At 29.9% G+C, this 26,074-nt stretch overlaps 1 protein-coding gene and 1 long non-coding RNA gene across 2 annotated transcripts; one reads left to right on the top strand and one right to left on the bottom strand.

Annotated features, from left to right (window-relative positions):
- Positions 1–649: 649 nt before the first annotated feature.
- Positions 650–2,122, bottom strand: LOC108487387 (transcription factor bHLH148). Its single transcript, XM_017791719.2, has 2 exons — positions 1,766–2,122; positions 650–1,672 (listed from the first exon to the last, which is right to left on the bottom strand). The coding sequence occupies exon 2, from the start codon at positions 1,584–1,586 to the stop codon at positions 954–956; it is 633 nt and encodes a 210-aa protein (XP_017647208.1). The 5' UTR covers positions 1,587–1,672; positions 1,766–2,122; the 3' UTR covers positions 650–953.
- Positions 2,123–18,313: 16,191 nt separating this feature from the next.
- LOC128282459 (uncharacterized) lies at positions 18,314–19,031 on the top strand. The gene is made up of 2 exons (XR_008272733.1): positions 18,314–18,362; positions 18,446–19,031. It is a non-coding gene; the product is annotated as an uncharacterized LOC128282459 (long non-coding RNA).
- The last annotated feature ends 7,043 nt before the right edge of the window (positions 19,032–26,074 follow it).

Raw genomic sequence — 26,074 nt, 5'->3', positions numbered from 1 at the left:
TTTGTACCTATTTAAGAGTTCAAACCAAGTTAACTGGAATTTAATCAAGATAGAATTGAATGTAGAAAAATCAAGTTCTAAAAAAAAATATGTGAAGATAATAGAAATACGCCGGTCCTTAGTACAGTCTAAGCTTTCTCTCTCAAGTCAATGGTACCCAATTTTAGGGCACTACCTTTGAATACAAAATGTGGGGACATATACCCACATGATACCTGCCATGCCAGACACACTTCTCACTACTATTCGTTTGGCGCTATCCTATCGCCACCTTTTGGACTTACGCACATGCATTTCACTAACCCCATTTCCTACCAACTTATGTTATACTCCCTTTCCCCCTTTCTGTTCCTGTTTCCTAAACCTCCCAGAAAAAGGTCTTTAATTGATCTAGGATTTTATATATATATATATATATATATTTCTCATTCAAATGTCATTGAAATCTAGCAACTAAAAAGGACATCATATGAACTTTAAAGATAAAAGTAAAACCACCAAACTCAGGCAGTAAAGTAGTACTAGTAGCCATTTAGATAATAGCTTTAGTTTAGCCCCATTAGGAAGGCAGCAGGAGGTGGCCATCAAGATCAAAGTGCATTTTGTCAAAATCAACCCCATCATAATAAATAAACAAATAAACCTTGAATTTCTTGATTTCAAGCCTGAAATCATTGAGTAACAACTCTACAAAAGTCAAGCATTTACAATTTTTTTTATTGCAGTATATTTCAGAGGAACAATGGCCTAATAATGAAGGAAAATCTTAAATCCCAACCTTTCTTCATATTTTTTTTGAATAAAATGAAAATATAAGATAAACTTGCTTGAGAAGGAAAACGAAAAACAAAGAAAACATGTATTTAACATTACTTAGAGAGTGAGGAGGCAAGAAAATAAAAAATAAAAAAAGGAAGATGAGGATGACTTGGCAACTAAGCAAATTAAAGGTGTTACTGACTAGGCGGCGGCGACTGGGGCGGAAGAGCTGAGCCAGAGCTGGCGGCACCGGAGCCAGATAGCAGCTCGGCGAGAGTGGTCATGGCTCGAACCTGCATTTCAAGCGCAGCTATGTAATCAGTCGCTTCTTCAAGAATAATAGGCAACGGTTGCTTCCTGCAACCAGGAACCAACCGTCCAAGAACCTTGACTTTTCTTTGAACAGCCGGTAAGCTTTTCGATTTCAGTTTGGAAACGCTAAATCTCGGTTTCTTCGAGCGGCTACTCCCGGTGACGGCAGCCACGGCGGCTCCCCTCTGCCTCTTCTGCTTTCTGAATTTCAGTTTAAGCCGGCTTGTCAAAATGGCCCGGCTCCACCTAGTCCTCCCTTTAGCAGCAACGGCCAAAGCTCTATCAGCGGCTTCACGGACGGCTCGGCCACCGCGCGGAGCCGAAGAGGAAGAAGTGTTGAGGCTGACCTGGCTCAAAGCCTGAAGAAGCTTGGAGGAATAGATTTGCTGCTGCGCCTCCGATTTCCATCTGGCGTGACTCTGGTGATTGTCTTCCATGATCATTGATTTCTTCTTTTTCCTTTTGCTGCGATCAGAATTTGCGTTCGTCACAGGATTCGTTACCATGGACGCCATCTCACCGGATCAAAATCCTCTAATATTCTCTCTCTCTCTCTCTCCCTCTCTACACCGTACGATTCGGTGAATGTTAACAGAAGCGTCTGCAACAAAAGAAGAAAGGAATCTAGATTCAGATTTTGAGACAAAACAGAGATTCAAATTACAATTCCATAAAAAGGAACAAAAATTATTACCGATTTGATGAACTCAGAGGGTGGAATCGAGAGAAAAGAAAAAAAAAAGGAAGAAAACGGAGAAAGGGTAAATGAACGGAACGGAGTTGAGGAGGTGTGTTGGATTGAGGAAGAGATGGAGAGAGGAGAGGGAGAAAGTTAAAATATAATAAAGGAATGGGAATGAAAAGAGAGCAGGCGTCATTTTACATTTTATATTCTCTACTCTTATTTATTGCCTTTATTTTTTTTATTTTCTTCTTCTTCTTCTTTTTTGGATTTTTGCTATAGAGGATGGATGGAGTGGGTGCGACCTTTGGCGACGGTCCCTCCCTCCGATTCAGTCACTGTGTCATCATGTTAGAAGTTGTCTTATTATTATTATTATTATTATTGAATTTGATTTTTGAGATACTCAATTAATTTATAATTATTTTCATTTTATGATATTTTATATTCAAAACACTTTTAAATAAGAGTTATTAAATACTTTTATTTACTTAAAAATAGCTTTTTTACTAGAAATATTTATAATAAAAATTTAAAATTAAAACAAAAGAAAGCTAATTTTATCATAATAAATCCAAAATTTTAAAACTTAAATTAGCATGAAAATTGAACTAAAATATCATCAAAGTTAATATATATATATATATATATATATATTGAAATGGAATATTGATAGATTTGAGGTAGTGAATTCCATCCCTAAATATTCCTCTATCTCTTCACCTTAAATTTGAGATATAAATATTCAGATTTAATTTAAATTGTAAGAAATTTTTAGATAAAAAAACAAGGATAATAAAGTGGATTTTAAGACGAAAAAATAAAAAATAAAAATAAAAGGATGGGATTTTGAATCAGGTGAAGTGAATAAATAGAAGGGTGGAGAGGTGCATTTTGTAGGTCGAAACCACCTTTGTTTGTTTCTTGATACACCCCATTTTCACAACTTGATTTATTACTATTATCTAAAGCTCTCCTTTGATAATAAATAAATAAAGAGTGAAGGGAGGGGATTTATTCTTCTACCCTCACCCACTTAGTGGAATGAAAAGGCTACTCCAATCAAATTGCACCATCCCATCAACCTTTCTTACTCACCACACACCTTGCATTATCATCAACTATTTTGTATTTTTCAACCCAGTATTTTCAATTTTTTTTTACCCAAATCCCTCTTAAAATTTTGAAAGCCTTTTTCTTCCAAACACACCCTCAACCACAAAATACAAATTCAAACTTTAAAAACGATATTATTAAAAGAGACAATAAAAATTATGAACATAAATCATAAAATATATATAAATAATAATAAAACGTATCTAATTGTTTTTTATTTAACTATAATAATTATAATAAAATAACTTAAATATCATTAAAATATAATAATTATAATAAAATAACTTAAATATCATTAAAATATAATCTCGTTTGTATCCAAAATTATCAAAACAAAAGATTCTTTAACATATTGTTGAATATATTAAATTAATTTTTATTTGTTTATTTGATTAAAATGTAAAATGTTCTTATTTGACCGATAGAATATAAAAATTATTTTAAAAAACTTTTTACTAAATTATCTTTAATTATAAATAAAAATTATTAAATTATAGTTCAAGTAAAAGTTAACTATGAAAAAATATAAAAACAAATAAGACTAACAATATACAAAATGTTAAAATTTATCAATTAATAAATGAGTAATAATAAAATTCACTTATAATAATTAATTAAAATTAAAATAATGTAATCCAAAAATGTAATATAATAAATAAATATTAAATTCAATAAACTAATAATTGTAGATAAAATTCATTTACAAATAAATATAGTTGATATGTTACTCTAAACAACCTTATCATTATTTTTAAACTTTTAATTTAATAAGGATTAAAATGATGAAAAATAGGATAAAATTGTCACAAATTACACATTATGGAGATAATATAAGATTATCTACAAAGCAAATGGTAATAGGATTACCTTTATATTATCAAATCTTAACATTACTAATAATTATATATAAAATTTAGAATCATAAAAATCTTATATAAAATTTAAAAGTTGTAAACCGAATATGTCATGTAAGATAATTAAGAACAAAATTAAATGCGAAAGTATACCTATACACAAATATTTTAGAGAATAGTGACTCTCTTTTTGAAGATAGAATGTCAAAAAGTTCCGTCTATATAATTTGAGAACTATAACTTTATTATATAACTTTTGCACATTAACTTTAATTTTAACCCGTCCATTTTCAGTTACAAGATATTTAAACATAAATAATCAAAGTTTAATAAACTTTAATTAGATCACTTTTAATTTATTTATAATAATAAATAAAACATATAACTTTTTATTTTATATATATATATATATATATGTGTGATGTTGATACTATCCTAAATATAAAATGGAAATCAAGTGATGTAGGAGGAGGAAGAGCATGTGAGCTACAATAGAATCTAGCATGTTTTAAACCATTCTTTACTACCATCTTTTTAAGTTATCCAACCAAATTGTGTTGTCCTAACGCCAAGCAAATGCAGTGCACACTGCACAAAGCAATAAACAAAATGCCAGACATCATTTCGAATATTTAAAACAAATGACACAAAATGTGCAATTTGCTTAAAATGTGAAGTTACTTTAAAACTTGACTCAGTCCTTCCATTTGCAGGTAAAAGTTAGTTGGAGCTGAAATATGAATATATTAAAACCCATAAATTTACCCAATAACAACACCAACAACATGTATACAAGCTTGCTCCATCAATCTTAGTTAATTAGTTTCTCCAATTCAACATGGCTCATCAAAATAAAACAAATTTCATAATCAATAAATTTTTTTTTTTTAAATTAAATGAAAAAGAGAAGGGAAGAGAGATGATGATATGTTGGGGTAGAATTGGACGGAGTTGGGGGTGTGGGCTTCCACTAAAAGACTGGGAAATCAGGTCCCACATAAAAAATTTTGTTTGCTTATGCAATGATTATATGGAAGTGATGGTCCGCAAAATAAAAATAAAGAAAGGGAAAATGCATGTGCAATTGTGGGTTGTTTCACTGGCACTTTTTCCATCTTGGGCTTTGTTTTTATAATTTTATGGGGGGAGAGGAGGTTTGGAATTTTCCTCCTCCTTTCTGAGGTGTGGACAGTTATGCTCTCCACATTTCCTGCCATTTGGGGGGGGGGGGGGGGTCCCATTTTCTCTAATGCCAAACATCTTTTATTTTTATTCACTGCCTAATCCCATTCTTAACAACCAAGTTTCCACTAAACACTATGGTTTTTCTCAACAATAATAAAGGGGGATGCTTTCGCGTTTTGTCACACTCTTCTCCTTTACCACCTTAATCTCACTCCATTGCATAAAATTCCAGCTGGGAAAATTACAAAGCTAGTCCCTATCACAAAAGTTCAACTACAATTATTGTCATGTAAAGATGTCAAAGCTATATGTGATGGTTTCGAGAATATGGCCCACCCTATTTATATTAAACACACCTATATACATTCAAAAATTATGTAATAATAGTACCAATGAATTAAAGTTTAATTGAAATATTCATATTATATATAATTATAACTAAGGTAAATAATTTTATTGATATCATTATTTTGCCAAACGAATTTTAATTTAATCAGTATGTAGATTTTAAAGCATTTAAGTGAGGATTTGAATAAATGCTAGAAATGGTTTGGTGAAAATGAAAAATGAAAAAGGGAATGATGAAAACAAGGTAGGTCTTTTGGGAGACCTTGGGAAAAAAAAAAGAAGGTAATCCTAATTGTGACCAAAAAAATCATTGTACCATGTGCATGGTAATTGCCAAAGTAAGCTAGGGACACACATTTGTATGGAGCAAATTTTAAATCAACAGTTGACATTATGATGTGCGTCCCCTAAAGACTGCCTCCCTTATGTGAGGCATAATAAAGCAATGACCACCAAAACGGGGGAAAAGCATTAAAAAAAGTAGCACTAAGGTGCTTGCTGTATAAATGCAAATGGAATGAAGAGTTATCCACATTATTTAACCTAGCTTTGGATTCAACCATATAAAGAGAGCATGAACCCAATTATTGATGCAACTGTGAAGAGTGATTCAATCTTTTTTAAATCTACCTTTGGGTTAAACCATGGAATGTGGGAATCAACCCTAATTACTGGTGATGAAATTTCAAAACTTATAACAAAATGTATTAGTATTTCATTAAATTTAGGTTTAAATATACTGATTGACTTTTGAATTTGACAAATTTTCTCATATTAATTTTTAAATTTTCTTTTTGATCAGATTGACACTTAAAGTTATTGGCGTTACACAAATGAGTCTCTATGACAAAAGTTTGGAATTTCTTTTCAATGAAATTTTTTTATTTGTTTGAAATATTATTCAACTTTGTTTGAAGTTGTTATAAATGATTGAGTTTTTGGTTAATAATTTGAAATGTTTCTAGAAATAGATATCCTATGGGCTTCATTTTTGTTCTTGTTGATGATATTGTAGATTTCGTTAGGGTTTTTCTTCTTAAGGTTAGGCTTGATGTTGATGAAAACAAATTGAGGTTATTGTGTAATCCATGCAATTTAATGATTGATGCTGAAATTTGTATATAATTGATCATAGTTACTTCAGTAACGAATGTGATATTCCGTAACTCAAACCCGACAATTGAATCAAATATGGGGTGTTACAAAAACATTTTGATTGCATCAATTCACTAGCATAAAAAATGAACCAGGAAAACAACCCAAGAAAACATTAAACCAATTTTACACATAACAACAACTTTATTATTTTTTGAGATACTTTCTCTGTATGCTTTCATCTTTTCTTTCTGATATGTCACATTCTTCCACAATATTTGCAACTCATCCATATCCACCAAATATTTAAGCTCAACATTCTTAATCCTCAACTTCTTGTTTCTACTGAATAGTATGTTGTTTTGCACTACTAAATCTTCCACTATATAGTTATTATCTTTCACAATTGTTTATCCATCGCCACTTGCATCAACCCAAAGAAAAAAATTACATCTATTAAACTATAATACAAAAAATCAATTTAGATACAAAAATTATAACAAACCAATTAATACGAATTTGAAATCGTAATAGGTATTACAAAGTATGAACTAACAAATTTTGGTACAAGAATATGCATCGAGCATATTGCATTTTCCCTAACTTTAAATCAATAAAATGATTAGTGTACTATAAATTTTGTGAAATGGGATGCTAAACAAAAAATATATAATTAATAAAGTTTAGAATAAATCACATTAAAACAATGAGGGTGAGAAAATTAATGTAAGAACAATATTTTATTACGGATAATAAAGAACAACATATTAGATACATGGTTACAAAAACTATCAAACTCAATTAAAATATTTACCTGTAGGCTAAAATTGTGACAAACCAGCATCTTACATATTTTTTTATTATAACATAAATTCCAAAATGTATATCTACAATATACTAGGTTACTCTTACTTAAATCTATCTCTTCACTCCAAAATAAACACTACCTCTTTGAATTTGGAACATCCGAAAAACTTTCTCCCTTTGCTCCAAGGCATATTTGAGCTACGTATTGGAGCCCTCAACCACAATGATAGCAAATTGCCCTTCGTTGATTAGTAGATTTTAAACTTAAGGAAGACATGAGTTTCAAACAATATACTTCTTGGGTTTTCGACTGTGTCCAACTATGGATTTTGACAAATAAATTTATGGATTTCACAATATGGATGAGATTCTACATTAAAAATGACACAGGAGAGGTTGAGAAATTTTGCTTCAAGAATATAGAGCTTTGCTCTCTAAAATCAGTCGAGTGAGTTTAATAATTTTAAAACCTCCTTTCTAATTATTTTAATAAAAAAATATTTAAAATATTAGATGATTTTATAGATTAAAATATATTTGTATCTAAATAATAAATTCTATTAAAAAGTAAAAAGAAAAATTACACATGTTACGATGTTATTTATCAATTTTATTAGCTAGTTTAAAATTCAAATGCCATTCCAATTTGATCCAAAAAATTTTAAGAATCAATATAAGAAAAATTACCAACCCAATCTGAAATGAATTTTCACATTCATCCTTATGGAGGATAAGACCTCGTTTGAAATTTTGCCCCCCAATTGTATAACTACAAAAAATATGGACTGAAATTGGCAGCTACTATATATAATGTGCTTTACAGATATAAACTTGCTGGCAAGATGACATAGTCCATTTATCCATCCATCATGAAATTATGTAAATTATCTATAATTATCTTAATCCATATTCATTTGGTGTTATGCAGAAGGTCAACACAACGATGTCGCATCAACAACATCAAGGATATTGACTTTGTCTAAACATTGAGCACAACCTTAAAATCTAAATATGTAAATCCATACATAGGATTTAAGTTAACATCTAGAGTAGAGGTGTGCATGGCCGGGCCGAATCTAACTATAAATTTAGGCCTGTGGGCTTAAAATTTTGTCCAAGTCCGACCTGAATAAAAATGTTAAAACTCGGTCGAATTGGCTCATCCACATTAATTTTTATATTGTTTTTATATAATTTTAAAATATATATAAACAATCAAAAATATTAAAAACATCAAATAAATATTTCTCAACAAATTGAAAATAAATTTTAAAAAATATGTTTACTTAAATAACACTAAAATAGATGCAACTTAACAAGTAAATGTTTCTAAAATAATAACAAAATTAACAAATTTCTTTAAAATAATAAAAAATTAACAATAAAATAAGTTTTATACAATATACAAACAATAACAACAAAATAGTAGCAACATAATAGTAAAATAGTAGCAAAATAGGGAGAAAACAATAAGAAAATAATATTTAAAAAAAAAGATTTTTTTGTCATGTAGTGAATTTGGGCCGACCCAAGCCCAAAATGCCTTACCTGAGTCCTGGCCCATTTTTTAAATGAACCTTATTTTTTTGCCCAATCCTATTTTTCGGACCTATATTTTTGCCCAAACCCTCCCACATTTCGGGCGGGCCTTCGAGTCGGGCCAAATTATCAGCTTATGTGGGACAGTTATAGATATGTTAAAAAAAATTATAATACTACTAGTGGGATTTGTTAACCAGGTCACCATCTAAGCATCTAATGAAGTATTTATAAATGTTGATAAAGTGTTAAACAAAGAGGGGAATAAGAAAGATGATGTGGTAGTGCTAAAAAGATCAATTCACTTAACAAGAGGAAGAGTTGATAAGGGACAAGAGGATAGGCTGAGAATTGAGGAGTGAGCTACAAAGAGAAAGTATGTTAAGGTTGCTGAAGAGGCCCAAGATCCCCTTATCTACTAGTGTGACATGGTGGGTTGTTATAAAGGAGTTGCCATCAGAGGGTATGTGCAGGATGTGCACTATGAGACCCATTCTATTATGAGAATACGGGGTTGTTATGCTCAGGTGGAGCCCAATAGTCTTCAGAAGCTTGTTCACACTTAAAAACCGAGTGTTTGATGAGGATGCCTGCTGAGCGGGTGGTCTATTTCTAGAAGTAGAGATGGTCTAGGTCCTCTTAGAGGGACAAGTGGTCTAAATCCTTATTGAGGCTGTGGATATATATAAATTCGAGAAGACGAATCACCAAGACTACTAGACAGTTCACAAACGTTTTTCAAATATACTATTGTGTTAACACGTCCAAATCTTTAAAAAGTACAACAATAAGTAAAACAAAAAAGAGTGAAAAATAGAAAGCAAACATCCAATGATAATGTCAAAATAATCTCTCCTTCATAACTCAAGTTATCTTTTTTATTATACCAAACGTTCTCTCTTCAAAAATAGAAGAAAGTGTTAACTAATTAAGAAGTAAGAGATGTTTGTAGATTAGATTAAAATTGGATGAATCTGAGCTTTATGTACAACCATACAAAGTTTAAAATGTTGTGATTCATATTTTATTAGTGAAGGTCTTATTCATAAACAAACAAAAGTGTAATGGATTACACCAAATCATTAGCTTTAATCCAGCTAACCCTGCCTCCTTTGCCACAAATCACTAGGGAAGGAAAACATCCTAACTGGCATGCTCAAGTGAAGTCCATATCAGTTGTATAACTCCAAACTGCTTACTAGTGAATATGAGGCTTCTTTTCATTGACCAATTGATAAATCAACCCCTTTGCTTGTCGGCTCGTGAAACATTTTCAAAGAAAGAGCCTATAAAATTGCATTTGGTGTCACCATCTTAAAATCTTCCTATCATTCTGTCCTTTTATCCAAATATACAACTATTTATTTGCTTCAAGGATAAAAATAGTTGTTTGTGTGCTTTCTAAGAGTCATTGAAGTCTAATGTTGCCACCCACGGCCCATTCTGATATATAAAGTTATTAAATATAATTATTAAAAGTGTAAAATTGTAAAATTATGGAATAAACCTTAAATTCTTTTTATTTATATATAACTATTATAAGAGTAAAATTATAATTTTACCCTTACATATGTAATGTATTTGTTGCACAGTAAAATATTTTATATAAAAGAAAAATTAAAGATAAACTACACCATTAGTCATTAAATTATGGGTAAGTTTTCATTTTAACCACTTAATTAAAAAGTTATAATTTGGTCACTAAACTATTTAAAAGTTTTCATTTAAGTCACTGGGCTATTATGATTTTTTTTTTAAATCTACTAACGAGTTCTCAATAACTATTCGATGATTAGTATAATGGATTAGTACCTATCAACAAATAGAAGAATATATCTTAGATCCAAGTTGATTTGACGGCCAGTGTCGGAGATCCAAAGTTGTTTCATGAAAAAAATCATAGAAAAGAAAAAGAAAGAGAACTTTTGATTGGTGCTGACAGTATAAATAGAGAAAACCATATTATATTGATTTTAATAGTTCAATAACTAAATTATAAATTTTTTTAATTAACTAATCGAAAATTTATTTATAATTTAATAACTAATAATATAATTTACTCCAAAGCTTAATTGGAGCTAGACAAAAATGAATGTATCTGTTTTAAGATTAGAAAAATAAAAAGGAAAAAAGAAAAAGGAAGTGTGATTTGGTAACATCCACAACTCAGTTGTATTGCCATCGCTTGGGTGGGGTAAGGGTAAGCGGAGACGACAATCTTAAATCTGCTTAATTGACTTATTTCACCCATGTCAAACCAACAAAGATATCAACATTTGACCCATTACATTACTTGATAATCAAATGCACAAGTTACATCAAGAGGTCAAATTCTAGGAAAAATAAATGCAAGTAAAATAAGGTATTTTTCAGGATCTAAACCACCACTGTATGCCATTAATTTGCATTTGGTATTTTATGCGTAGATAATTTATTTATAACACACTTTTCATCCTTTAGTTGAGGGAATAAAGCTGTTAATGGTCCGGGTAATTTGTTTATGTTCAAAAGCTTGTTTAAATTTTAGGACAGTTTTGGCAAAATATTTTGTCTTAAAATGGGTTTGAATAAAAAAAAATAGACTCATTCAAAATATAGACCAAGCTTGGATTTGAACAAAAGAATTAGACTCATTTAAAATATAGACTAAACTCGGGTTTGAACATTTAAGGTTTAAGTCCAACTTCACCTATTTTTAATTTTTTTTATATAATAATAGCCGATTGAATTCATTAAGGAAAAGAGAGGGATACAAACAAATTTAAAGACCTTAGAAACAAAACCTTGAAAGACCGAAAAGTAAAATAGCATTTAAGAACAAAAAAATAAAAAAATTGTAGAGCAATGAACCGACCGTCCCCTCTCTTTAGTAAAACTTGAGCTCAATCAGCATTAATCTCTTTGCAAGCATCATAAAATGTTGAATAAGACCAAAAAAGAAACGGGAAAATAGATTAAAGATAATTCCACAAAAACTTTGCATGCATAGCTGATCATAAAAGCATAATATTTTATATTATATTATTTTTATATATTATGTAATTTAGGACACATTAAAAAAATAAACCTATACTAAATATATAATACTATTCTAATGTAAGCACTAAAATAATATTAAGATTAGGGGTGAGCAAAACTCGATTCGACTCGAAAAAATAAAAAAATTCAAATTTCGAGTTAAACGAATCGAGTTATTTGAGTTAATCAAGTTATTCGAGTCAACCCGAATTTTTTTCGAATTTCGAGTTCGAATCGAGTTGAGTTTTCGAATTCAAATAACTCGAATAATTCGAATATCAAACTATAATATTTTACATTTTTACTCTAAACTCCCAAACCTTTTTACTTTTCCCTCAAAACTTTTACTCCTTCTCACTTTCCCCCCAAAACTTTTACTTCCCTTCCATCCCAACCCCCCAATTTACCCAAAATCTATTTCCCACTAAAATTTTACTCTCCCATTTACTTTTTCTCAAAATTTTAATCCCCAAAACCCTCAAAACTTTTTATTTTTCCTCAAAATTTTTACTCCCTCCCACTTTCCCGCTAAAATTTTTACTTCCTTCCCATCCCACCTCCCATCTACCCCAAACTCATCCCCCCCACCACCATTTTTTTTTTAATATTTTCCCTCTAAAATTTTACTCCCCCTATTTACTTTCCTCAAACTTTTATTCCCAAACCTTTTATTTTTTTCCTAAACTTTTACTTCTCACCATTTGCTCTCAAATAAAAATCAAAATTATCCAAAAAAACACTATACATAAATAGTAATAAATTTATTTAGATCTACTATTTATATTATTACATTAAATTTCACATTTTATATTATTTATATTATTGAATTTTTAGTCATATTGAATATTTATATTAAAATTGAATTATTATATGTCATTAAATATTCATGTTAAAATTTTATATTGGTATCAATTTCACATTTTATCTTTAAAATAACTTTTATTAAAAATCATATTTTTACATTTAATATATTTTTAATTACAAAATACATAGTGACAAGAATCAAGATAATTGAAATAACTAAGCAAGCAAAGAAGCTAACCCGTATATAAAAATTAATAAATAAATTATGATGTGATGAAAGTTAATAAAAATTTTGGTTAAAGTGAACAATTTTTATTACGATGGGTGACAGTAGTTACAATGACCCAAAATTATTTTTTAAAATTTAACTCGAACAAATATATTCGATTTGAATTCCATCTCACTCGACTCGATTCAAGAAAATTTCAAATTAAATTAGGATGATAAAATATGATCGTCAACTCGATTAACTCGAAATTTTTTCATTCAATTCGGTTCGATTCGATCAAACGCTCACCCCTAGTTAAGATGACTATATAAAAAGTTTCAATAAAAATAAAATTATTAAATATTAAAATAATTAATATAATTTTTTTAAAATTTTTTAAAAAATAATATGAACGGACTTAAATGGGTTTGAGTTAGTTTTTTTACAAATATGAGTAGATTTAGACAAAATTTTAAGCCCAAATTTTAAATCAGATCGAATTTGAAAAGATATAAAATATATTAATAACATATTTAAACTCGACCTAAATTCAACCTAACCCAAGCTCCGAGTAATTCTAGCATTACCAGAAGAGACCATCAACTAAGGACAAATGAAGTGAGTCATCGTATAATCAATTAAGGACAAATGAAATGCATGTCATTGCGACCGGTTTTATTATTAAAATGGAATAATTGGAACCGAATTTTTTGATTCGGTTTGATTAGATTTTCAATTTTTACTTCCTTTTACAAAAATATTTAAAATTTATAAATATTAAAAAAAGAGAATAATTAGAATTTAAATAAAGGCATATGTTTGAGACCAAAAATAAAAATAAAAATAAAATAAAATAATGAAAACGATTTTCAACCATCTAAACAGTAGCTACATGGGATCAACCAGTTGCGAATTGGATGCTAATTTTTGAAGTTAGGCTTTATTCCTTTTTTTTAGTTAGCCTTTTAAATTAATTTTAAGGTAAACTATAAAAATAGTCACTTTTGTTTGCCTCATATTATATTTTAGTCACTTATGTTTGAAATGTTACGTTTTAGTCACTTACATTATCGTTTTGTTACAGACCTTAACGGTAGAGTAATCACTTCGTAACAAAACGACAACATAAGTGACTAAAACGTAACATTTTAAACATAAGTGACTAAAATATAATCTAAAGCAAACAAAAATGACTATTGTTATAGTTTACCTTTAATTTTAAGACTTATTTTAATTTTTGGGTCGAGTTAATTAGGTATTTAGTTATTTCTATTTTAAGTTGGATTGGATTTTATATGGATATCGAGTAGCGTATTGAGTATTTAATTTATTGGACTTTAGCATAATTATGGGTTTAAAATTTATTAATTAAAAAATTATTTGGTTTGTACATTCAAATACAATTTAATCAATGATCAAATAAACACCAAATGCGCAAAGCACAATAACTATAATATTTTCGGACACTCAAGTTAGCTTGCACAATAAACAATAATCAATTATAGGGAATCTTATACTTTACCGTACGTTGATTATATCTAAAGAATTTCCCACTAATTTTATCGAGCATTTTTATTGTTTAATAAAAATAGCAATTTAAATAAAACGTAATTTAACCATTTATAAATTTAACCATCGCTTTCGACAATTTGCCTTCCTCTTTTCTTCAATATGGTAAAACATATGAATTTATTAAAATTAAATCTAAATTATCAATTCTAAGGTAATAAATCTAATTTTAATCTTAAACAAATTTTAATTAATTTAAGTTAATTTAATCTAATTTAAACATAATTTCAATTTAATCATTACTTGAACACTAATTATCCTACACGATGTAATACCAACATATATCATCTCAAATAAATTAACTTTAATATGTACACATCAATCTAAACATAACTTAAATTAAAATAACCTAAACTTAATCTTCATAAATTAAAGCATTTAAGCAATTACATCAAATACATGTAATTATCAATCTAATAGTCTCATGTAATGAATTAATCCATCGCATCAATTTTGTAGTGAGGTGAATTAAATCAACTTTAATAAAAACAAATTGATTTAAGTGTTGTTTGATAAATTGAAAAATAAGTGTTAAAAATGAAGTATTAAAATTTAAGTACTGGATTGAAGTTATAAAATATGTTTGATATATTACTTAAAATTAATTGTGAAATATAATTAGATTGTTTGATAAATATAGATTTTAAATTATATAAAAATATATATATTCTACAATTTATCCTTAATTTTAAAAGATTTCACCTTATTTTTAAATAAAATAAATTTTAAAAGTAAAATTTTTAATAGGATAATATAATATTAAAATAAATAAAATAAAATTGAATTAATTAAAATTTTCCTATTAAATGATAAGTAACTCTTATCTACTTATTATTTTTACACTTTGAACGTATCATCACGATTTTAAGTCTTTATATTTTTATGTAATGTCTAAACTCACCTTAAATAAAAAGATAAATGCTTCAGCATACTCAAACCTAAACCCTTTTGTATTGAAAACAATGCCGATGCTAACTGAGCTGAGACTCAATAAACGAAGTTTTATCATTCTTTATTAACCTAACTAATTAAAATTAATCTAACTCTAATCAAAATTAAAACTCGAGCCCATAATTAAACTAAACTAATGTCAATTTAAGTTATCGATTCAACTTGAACAAGATTCCAGTATAGGACATGACCATTCAATAACACAATTAACCTTTTGAATAAAATTATTCTTTTAAGCTAAAACTAAATTAATTCTAAATAAAATTCTGAATGCATCAATCGATGACTATAAACCACAACAATTATTTGAAGCAAAGAAATTGCTAAAATCCAAGACAAAACTTGAGCACCTGGCAGCAGCTTAATGGGGGAAATTCTTTTAGCAACAAGGGCAGCAAACGTTGCAATAAAGCGTGCGGCAAGCAAGCAGCAGCCCCGTTGGAGATGAGAACAAGCGGTTGCCTTGGAAGCAAGATTATGGAACAATGGAAGGAGCAAGTTGACAGCAGTTTGGACGGTTAAGAGAAGTAAATATAGTGAGAATTGAAGCTTAAGTATATATAGCAAGAAGCGACGATATGAAAAAAGTCGATGGAGCAGCAAATTTTGGTGCAAAACGCGGCGATTCAGGCGAGTGATCAGCAGATATTCGAACAAGGTAGCTGTTGGTCGGCAAAGCAACACACAACAACCGTTTTTTTGTAGCCAAGAGCTAATTAATTGGTGCAGCAAATCAAAGCAATTGAGTAACAATTTAGCAAGATAGCAACAGCGGTTTCCGACAACAATTGAACATTGAAGATGGAGGGCTGATCCGCAAACACAACAAAAATTTTGGACGCAAGGGAGCAGTGAAATTTAGAGGCAACTGGCAGCAAGAAATTAAAGGTAAACTTGAAGCATTTGACAACATCTAAATTAGAGGAGCAATCGGCAACCAATCTGATGGAGGCTTATCCGAATATTTTCACCCAACTTATCTCGATCCGACGCGAAATCCAATACCAAAATTTTCGGGGCGTTACACATTGAATCTGATTGCAGCAATGCTATTCGCTGGTTCAAACAACCGCAGAGTGCTCCATCTTTTATCCAGAGCATTATTCTAGCCTGCCTAAGACAATGTTCTGGTATTAACTTTGACTTCAAACTTATTCCTAGAGAAGCCAATTCGGTCGCCGATCAGTTGGCCAAATACGGCATTGCTCAAGTTGAGGATCTGCTTGTGGTGACTGCTCTTTGAGATGGGTTCCGAGATGTGGCTGTCAATTCTAGCTGCTTTATTTGTGCTCTTGTGCATGCTGATCGGTTGACCACTGTTGGCCCTGTGTTTTTCCAGTTCTTTCCTTTTTTTGCTCTCACTTTTTGTTCCAGCTTGGTCGCTTGCATGGGGCTTTTCTTCTTTGCTGGCAATTGTTTGCAGCATTTCTGTTTATGTTGCTTGTTGTAATACTTTGAATTATATTATATTATTACCTTTAGAAAATCGACTTTGACATTATAGGGATGGTATAGTTACAAGAATAGTAATATAAAAAAACAAAACGACATAATAGAGGAAAATACGAAGGGGCAGGCAACCGTTTGCCCCAAAATGACTTTTTTTTTTTTAATTCAATCCTCTTATAAATAAAGAAATTTGTTGAGAAGGTCGACTCCTCAAGAGAAATCTTTAAAGTGTCATCCTCGGAGATGTCGACTCGGTCCCTCAACCATGGAAACTATTATCCCTTAGGGAGGGTATTCCCCCCCCCCCTCCACGATGAGCCGTGTATGGTTCATAGAGGGACGTTTCGACCGTATGTGGACGTACGACTACCTACCAAGAGGTGACGTGAGTATCTCATCCTTGGTGGGATTGAAACCCCTAACCTATGGAATATAGGCCACCTATTGGGATATATGGTGCCCCTTGAGCTAGCTAGCTCCTCAATAGCTAACCTACATTCCATAAGTCAGGGGTTTCAAATCCCACCAAGGGCAAGAACCTCATGTCAACTCTTGGTGGATGGTTGTACGTCCACGTGAGGTTAAGGTGCCCCACTTCGTAAACCGTACACAACTCTCCATGAAGGGGGCAAAACTCTCCCCCGATGAACAATACCTTCCATTGTTGAGGGACCACATTGGAGTCCCCAAGGACGACACTTTGGAAGACTTCTCCCGGAAGAGCAGATCCCCCCTCAACAAAGTTATAAATTAACATATAGTAAAATTGCGCTTTGCCCCCTAAAAAATACAAAAAAAATTGTTAATCCCTTAAAAATGAAATTATAAATTAATACATGATATTTGTAATAAAAATTAATACATGATAAATTTAGAGCTTGTTTGATAATCCATAATGAAATTTACTATATGAAATTCTTTCCACAAAAAAAAATATGAAAAATTATAAGTAAATAGGGACCTACTTATCACTTAATAGAGAATCATATTCAATTGTTATTATTTTATTCAGTTTCATTTAAGATTATATTATCTTTTATCAAATAATTTTAATTTAATTATAATCCATATTTAATTTGAAGTAATGTGCCAAACATAACTTAAATTTTTAATATTTATTTTTCAACATTTAAATATATATTTTGATGTCTTGAAAATTAGACCCTGCTAATTTTTTTTCCAAATTCCTCGTTAGGTACACAAAAAAAAAGAAAAGAAAAGAAAAGAGAACAAGATACGAATACAAAAATACGTAAAATTCTTTGTAAAACTTTGTACTTAAATGTTACCAACTATATCTAATCATGCTTGTGATTTAAGAGAAATGTTAACCAGTGGTAATGAACCAGCTATATATAATTCCCTCTTCGGTTTTTGTTTTTGTTTTTTTTTGTTTTTATAAATGATAAATAAATAAATAATTTTAATTTTAATTTTAAAATCTTAGTTTAAATCAGTATCTATAAACAGAATCCGTCATTCAAATACAAATTTCTTGGTTTGTGGCCAACCCAAAGCCAATGGCTTTGCAGCAATGTGATGATTAGCCCACCTCACCTTGTTGATGCTAAAAAATCTAGCCCTAAATAGTAAGCCTGATAGGGCTATAAAAACCCTAGCCCCTCCTCTCTGGCTTCATCACACAATACTCCTTCTAAGTTTGAATGTGATACTACTTAACCCTAGTTTTACTTTCCCTTTATCAGTAAATATATATACTACAACTGTAACTTATTTTTGTCATTTCAGGTGTTAAAGTTTTTGTGGATGATGAAGAGCTTTGTAGCAATCTTTTTCGCCATCCTGCTGTTTTTGGCAACCATGGAAGCTGATGGAAAACGAATGACCCTGGAGAAGGAGCGTGAGCCAAGTAATCATCAGCTGGGTCGAAAGGCCGGCATCGGAGCTAAAGACGATATGGATCTAACGGGAGAAGATGGTTCTGATATAGAACTGATCGCTTCCAAGAATAGACTTATCGATTCACGTCACCATATCTACATGAACGATACCAGCCCTATCCCCCGCAAGCATCCGTGACACTGATAAGCTTGCTAGTTGTCTACAGCTTGGTTTGAGCTTTACGGAATATGGTGTGCCTAAGAATAAAACTGGAAATTAACATGTTCGAAAAACCCTAAGCATATATATACACACATATATGCATATGAAGTTATGAACATGTCAAGTTTCCATCTCCATAACAAAATCAGTGTGCTCAGTTCAGTTATATAAACAATATCTGTATGAAAATCTGGGTCTGCAACTGCCTAATTAACATGTGTAATTAGTGTAATACAGTTTGCATGAAATAAAGATACCAAGCTTACCTAAATTAATGGAGTTTTGTTATATGATCGTAGTCTTGGACAAACCTGTGTTGCTCGGACAAGAGAAACATCTATATATACATTTATGTATGTATGTATATGGGGATATCTACTTATAAGAAAATAAAAAGATTCGCCTTGGTGATCAAACCAAAAATTAACTGGTCGTGTTTATGGTTAAAGAAAAATTTTCATTATTTTCTCCCATTTCTCATTCAGCCAACAGCCAGATTTTAAGGGCTGAGCAAAGGGGGAAAAATGTTTTTCGTTATTATTGTTTGACAACTGCATTAATTTTCAGAACTTTTCTATGATTGTTTCTTTTTAGAATTTGTACTATAGTGGGATAAAATTTTATTAGATTTAAGGAACGGAGATTATTTAAATAATCTTAATGTTAAAAAAAATTAATTCACTTTGAATAATGTTTAATTTGTTAATTACTTATCAAATGCGTTTTAATTTAGATGGTATCAACAATGTTATCAATATAAGAGGACGTAAGTTTGAGCACGCCGAATTATGTTGATCTACCTTTTAAGAATTGGTAAAGTATTATGACCTATAAGTAGTTCGAAACATCATATCAAAAATTTATTAACTAACTATTAATGTAGTGATAAATTTTATTTTTTTTTACTCAAGAATCAATTTTATTACCGCTAATCAACGTAAACACACGGACCAATATAGTGAACCAAGTTTTACAAATAAACACGAAACATCAAGGATCTATCAATACCTTCCTTAGCTAGTGCACTCTCTAAACTCTGTACAAAAACAACTACATTAAAAATAATTTACATTATCAATGTAAGGTCTTGAGTTCGAATTTAGAAAACACGTTTCTTCTTCCTTTACTAAAAAATATTTAAATTTAAAGAAATAAAGTGAAATTGTATTATTTTAATTGATGAGATAATTTTATTATGCCTATTGTAATTTTATTTTCACTTATAAATCAAATCAAGCAGCACCAGCCACCAAGTTGAGCACTTTTAATTTCACCATCTCAAGCACAATACATGTTGGAAAGAAAGAAAAGCTTTGAAAACATGTGATGAAGGCATATACTTTGTGGGATTTCAAATTGCGAGTTTCTCGCAAAATGTTTCCCCTTTTTATCTCCCAATATAATTCAAAACCACTTTACCAGCTTACCTCTCTTTAATTTTTGAGTAAATTATCTAGTTATTCACATAATTTTTAGAGTATTTTCATTTGGGTCATTCAAAATTAAACCCTTGCAATTTCGTCACTCAACTTTTAGGGCACTTTCATTTTAGTCACCCAACCGTTAAATCTCTAACAGCAAGTAACTTGTATATGCCACATCATGTTTACACCTTCATTTTGGTCACCCAACTTCTAGGTTACTTTCATTTTGGTTACCCAAAAATTATCATTTTTTATTATACTGATTGGGGTAAAAAAAATTTAAGGATTAAAGTGAAAAATTGATAGAAACTAAAATAATGCTTTAAAAGTTGTCTAATTGTACTTGTTTATAATTGTACTTGTTTACCCTCATTGCCAAAAGTTCTAAATATTTTTTCAATATTGAAAATTTAAATTTCAAACATTAAAATCAATTAAATAAGTTATTGAAAATGTATCATCCTTGATAGTGTCAACCGATTTGTTACTATAATATTGAAATTAACTGAAATAATTAATTTAGTCTCCTTTAAATCTTAAATTTTTATTTTATGCTTCAAATTAAAATCAACTCAAATAAATCATCCTTAATAATTATACATGAAACCCAAATTTCTTTTCATTACATGATCTCGAGTCTTTCATACTAAGCTAAAAGTAAAGAAAATTTTTACAATTAGTTAATTTTATACTCCGTACAAACAGAACCCTAACTTTTTCTCAACACTTTTTACCCAAATGAAAAGCAAGCAATTAATTTAATTAATTGTCATGAATTTTCTTTGCTTTTAGCTTAGTATGTAAGATTCAAATTATATAATAAAAAATTTTAAGTTTCACTAACAATTATTAAATATGAGTTATCAAGTTGATTTCATTAGGAACAATATGGAAACATAAAATAAAATTTTAAAATTTAGAAGGAAATTAATTTAATTAATTTCAATTTTACAAGATCAAATTGGTTAACATTATCAAGAGATAAAACAAATTTCATCAATTTATTTAATTGATTTTATGCTTTGAAATTTAAATTTTCAATATTGAAAAAATAATTTTAGAATTTTGATAATATGTGTAATGGCCAATTTTTGGCCTAAGCAAAACCAAAATTCAAGTCCATTTTACAATGTTAAACAGCCCAAAAATCAAAACAGACCCAATTTCGACATTGAAAGGCCCAAACCTAAAACTAAACAAACCCAATACAAAACGGCCCAAACTACTAACCCTAGCCTAGACCAATAATAAAAAATAGCAAAGAAAAAGAACCCTGGCCACCCCACGCCTCTGCAGCACCATTCCCAGGCATCACACACTCCCACCAACTCCTCCATACCCTGCAAAATGAAACAAACACCAAGACAAAGCAGAAGACAGGAGCAATGGCAAGAAACTTAAAAAATGTTGTATAGAAATGGCTATAAAGGCCAGATCCGAATGTAATAGAGGGGCCTTTTTTTTTTTCCTTTCATTTTGGCAGTAAGAAATAAACACAAAAACAAGAAAGTGAAACATTCAATTTCAGATTCAATATAGTGATTCAATCAGCTTTAAATACGTAAATAGCATTCAGCATACGAAAACACCAAGATCAAAGGATTAAAAGCTTAAAAAAACCCTAAGGTGATTTCTTTTTTTTTTCTTTCTATTTCAAATTCGGTTTTAATTTTTTTTAACCTATATATATATTAAAACATAAAAAAATTAAAAAAAATAAGTTTTTACCTTTTTCGCCACCGTGTCTTCAGGTTTGGGCGCCGGGCATGAGCCTCCTGTGGTCCCTGTGACCACCCTTTGGCCTAGTCCCTCCCTCTCCCTTTCTCTCTCCTCTCTTTCTTTTTTTTTTCTCTTCCCTCACAAATGATTTTTTTTTCAAATGAGGCCTATTTATAGCCCTCCAAAACGACGCGTTTGGGGCTATACTTAAGCCCCAAAATGACGTCGTTTTGGCCTAACCCGTCTGCTAACCCGACCCGCTCCAAGGATCCGCAGTGTTTTTCCATCCGAGGGCTAATTGCACTTTTAGCCCTCCGCTTTTCATGCATTCACAATCGATCTTTTGTTTTAATTCACTTGTAATTTCACCCGTTTTTCAATTTAGTCTTTACTGCCACGCTGCGTTTTGAGGGTAAGGCAATATTGCGTTTTGACCCCTCCAAGTTATGCGCGTGTTTTAATTAAGTCCCTTTTCTTTGTTTTGATTCTAAATTGGCCTTACCACTCTGTTTTTTATTTAATTTCAGTCCTTTTTTTGTTTATTCTTATTTTCTTATTAAATGTTCTTGTTATTTTTATAATATTAGTATTTTATTATTATTATTATTATTATTATTATTATTATTATTATTATTATTATTATTAGCTTATGTTTTATTATACAATTATATACTTATAATACGTATACATGCTTAATATATTTGTATATACTTATGTAATATTAGTACTAAAGTTTTTATTTTAATATGTATATATTACCTAAATGTTTTAGTATTATATGTATATGTATATTCTTCATATATTATATATATGTGTTCTTAATACTATACTATACTTTACATATATCATATATTTTTAATGTTGTATTATTATGGTCTAATACTATATTATGCATATATTTTTCACATGTATATTGTGTACATATTATCTAACTTATATATATTATGTTTTTATGATCTTTGTTATATGTTTCTTTTATTATTCCACATATTTTTTTAACTACCATAGTATTTATATATATATATTTTTATGCAATCTTTTGCATATATTTTACATCATTTTATTATCATTAATATTAGCATATGTTTTATTATTTATATAGATATCCTTAATACATATAAGTACATGTTTCGTAATATTATTCATAGATATTTTTAACATTATTATTATGCATATATATTATGTAAATATTTAAACATTATATATGCATTTTTATATTACATATATGTATTTTTTTAGTATTGTATTTTTGTCATGTACATATTTCAATATTGTATCACATTTGATCTTGTATATTGTCTTATGTATATATATATATATATATATATATATATATATATATATATATATATATATAATTTTTAACTCTATATCGAGTATGTATTTTAACATTATACTATGTACATATTTACATATTATCCCATGTATACATTTCCAATACCATACTACGTTTTTATACATATTATGTATATACTTTAATATTTTTGTTATATATTTTTATACGATCTTATCGACACATATTTCATTATTCTTGTATATACATTTTACATATAGTATTATTTTCGTATATTATTACATTTATTATTATAACTATTATTTTCACTTATTTTTTTTGTTTATTATGTATTAGTTGGTATATATATATACATCTTTTTATTACTATTATTATGACTGCCAATATGTGTTCATATATACATATATATATTTATAATGTTTTAGTTTAATACTATTATTATGTTTAATATAGCATGCACGATTATTGTTTTTAGATTATTGCCGCGATTATTATTCCGCTTCAATATATTTCGTTACGCCGCTTATTCATTTTATTCCATATCGCTTTGCTTTGCATTACAACAAAAATTGTGTTCTTGTTTTCTAATTAATCTCAATAATCAAGGCAATGTACCGATTTAATATTAAGTCATCGGATCTCATCGCTATATTGGATGGAATTTGTCGGCTCGTGTTAAATCGGTATATCCTTCTCAAAAATCAAGAATTGAAAGTTCTCGTCTTTTCAATCGGATCACGATTAAATCTTATAGTGAACTCGTATTTTTGAAAATCAAGTCAACACATGTTTATGAGATACCAATTTTGGGCGTCACGAGGGTGCTAATACCTTCCTCGCACGTAACTGACTCCCGAACCCCAATTTTTCTCTGGACTTTCAAGTAGACCTAAATTTGGCCTTCTTTTTGTTTTAAAAATAATTTTATTAGGTGTCCGATCACATCTATAAAAAGGATCGGTGGCGACTCCCTTTGTTAATAAAATCGAAAGTTGGTTTTCAAATGTTTAATAAATCGCCACAATTAGCGACCAAGCGAAACTAAAATTTTTTTTACGTCGCTACAATATGATAAATAAGTACAGTTTGATAATTTTTTAATACATTATTTTAGTTTCTAAGGTTTTCACTTTAATCTTTAATTTCGTTACCCCAATCAATACTTTTAACAACGGATATTTTTTTGCCGATTGAGTTTTAACTCAATTGGCATCGACATTGTTGTTAGTGCAGGAGGATATGGGTTCGTGTAACACCCCTTACCCGTATCCGAGGCCGGCTAAGGTACGAGGCGTTACCAGACAAACATACAAACATTAAACTAAAATACGAGCCATAAAATTTTATTCATATTTCAAAGCGTTCATTCTCTTACACATAGTCCCTAATTTCAATTTAAGCACTTTATGCATAAAATTTCTTCACGAAATTTTCACACAATCATGCAATCATATCATAGACCTCAAAATAATCATAAAATAATTATTTCTATCTCAGATTTTGTGGTCAAGAAACCACTATTCCGACTAGGCCCAAAATCAGGATATTACAACTCTCCCTCCCTTTAGGGATTTTTGTCCCCGAAAATCTTACCAGAAAAGTGGTCTTCACTTAGATTCCTCAATTTCATATTCGATGCTGAAGAACTTTCACTCAGGCGGTGCCTCCAATATATCTCTTCAATTTCTCATATGATCTAAAAGCTTACAGTCTCAACTCTCAATTGTTCTTAAATTTTCAACCCTTCTCAGTTTCCCATGATATCATGACATAAAACCCAGATCTCAACTTGATTTAATGGAGACCGGAATTCCAAGAAATCCAACAATCAAAGAGACCTGAAATTCCATGAATCTAATGAGTAGGAATTCATTCAATACCGAAATGATTTATAGATCTCGACAAACATTTAACAATAGGATACATCACATTTTCCTCTTTCCGCCATGGAAATAATTCTGATATGGCCTCAAGAATAATCCTTCTCATTTCCATCCCAATATCAACACCGGCAAGGATAATTTTGATAGATCCCAATGCTCGCTTTAACCTCTTTAACAACTCGATTTTATGTAACATCGAATGCTCTAAACTATCACATTACCTCACCGTCTTGAAACACATCACAATTCATACAACGGTACATTATCGAAAGTCGAAGTCTTTACTCAATGTAGACTAGTCTAGTTCGTACACTTCAGCTACCAATATTCTCATCTATCCGAACTCATCAACATGTAATAAACTTTTCGTTTTCACAAGACGAAAACCTTATCATTCGTAGTGACTTTAACTAATATCAAACTCTTTCTAATAAATATACACTTCGCTCGGACTATTTACTCTTTTATCAAGACAAAATGAAATTATATTATCGACTTGAGAAAATAATCCGACATAATTGTCACATGAAATCTTTCAAATAAATAATTCACCATACCGATCAAACTCGCTTTTATCACCTATGCCTTTATCGATGTCAAATCCTTACGTAAATTAGAAAAAAATCCCAATACTAAAATCACCACATTACCAAGATCAAATTAGAAGTATAGTCATATTTGACATGATTAGCACGAAATGAAGAACGACTTGAACACGAGTCATAATTGAAAAATTATGGAACAAAGATAACAAGAAAACTGAATAAAGAAATCCAAGATAGAGAAACCTGAATAAAGAAATCCGAATAAAGAGATCCGGGATAAAGAAACCCAAGATACGATACTATGCCGAGAATCGAAAACCAAATTCATAGAGAAAATACGTAATACCCGATAATTCTTCAAAGAAAGAAAGTCCAAAAGAAAACATCATTTAATCCCAATCAAATCAAATATAATAAGATCAATATATCTTCCCATACATATATATCGA

This window comes from Gossypium arboreum, chromosome 10, assembly GCF_025698485.1.
Source record: "Gossypium arboreum isolate Shixiya-1 chromosome 10, ASM2569848v2, whole genome shotgun sequence".
Classification (NCBI taxonomy): domain Eukaryota; kingdom Viridiplantae; phylum Streptophyta; class Magnoliopsida; order Malvales; family Malvaceae; genus Gossypium; species Gossypium arboreum.
Note: the sequence above shows the minus strand (reverse complement) of the source record. Positions and strands in the feature narration are given on the sequence as shown.

Excerpts from the sequence above, each read along its gene's own strand:
- LOC108487387 (XM_017791719.2), bottom strand. The coding sequence starts at position 1,586 with ATGGCGTCCATGGTAACGAATCCTGTGACGAACGCAAATTCTGATCGC.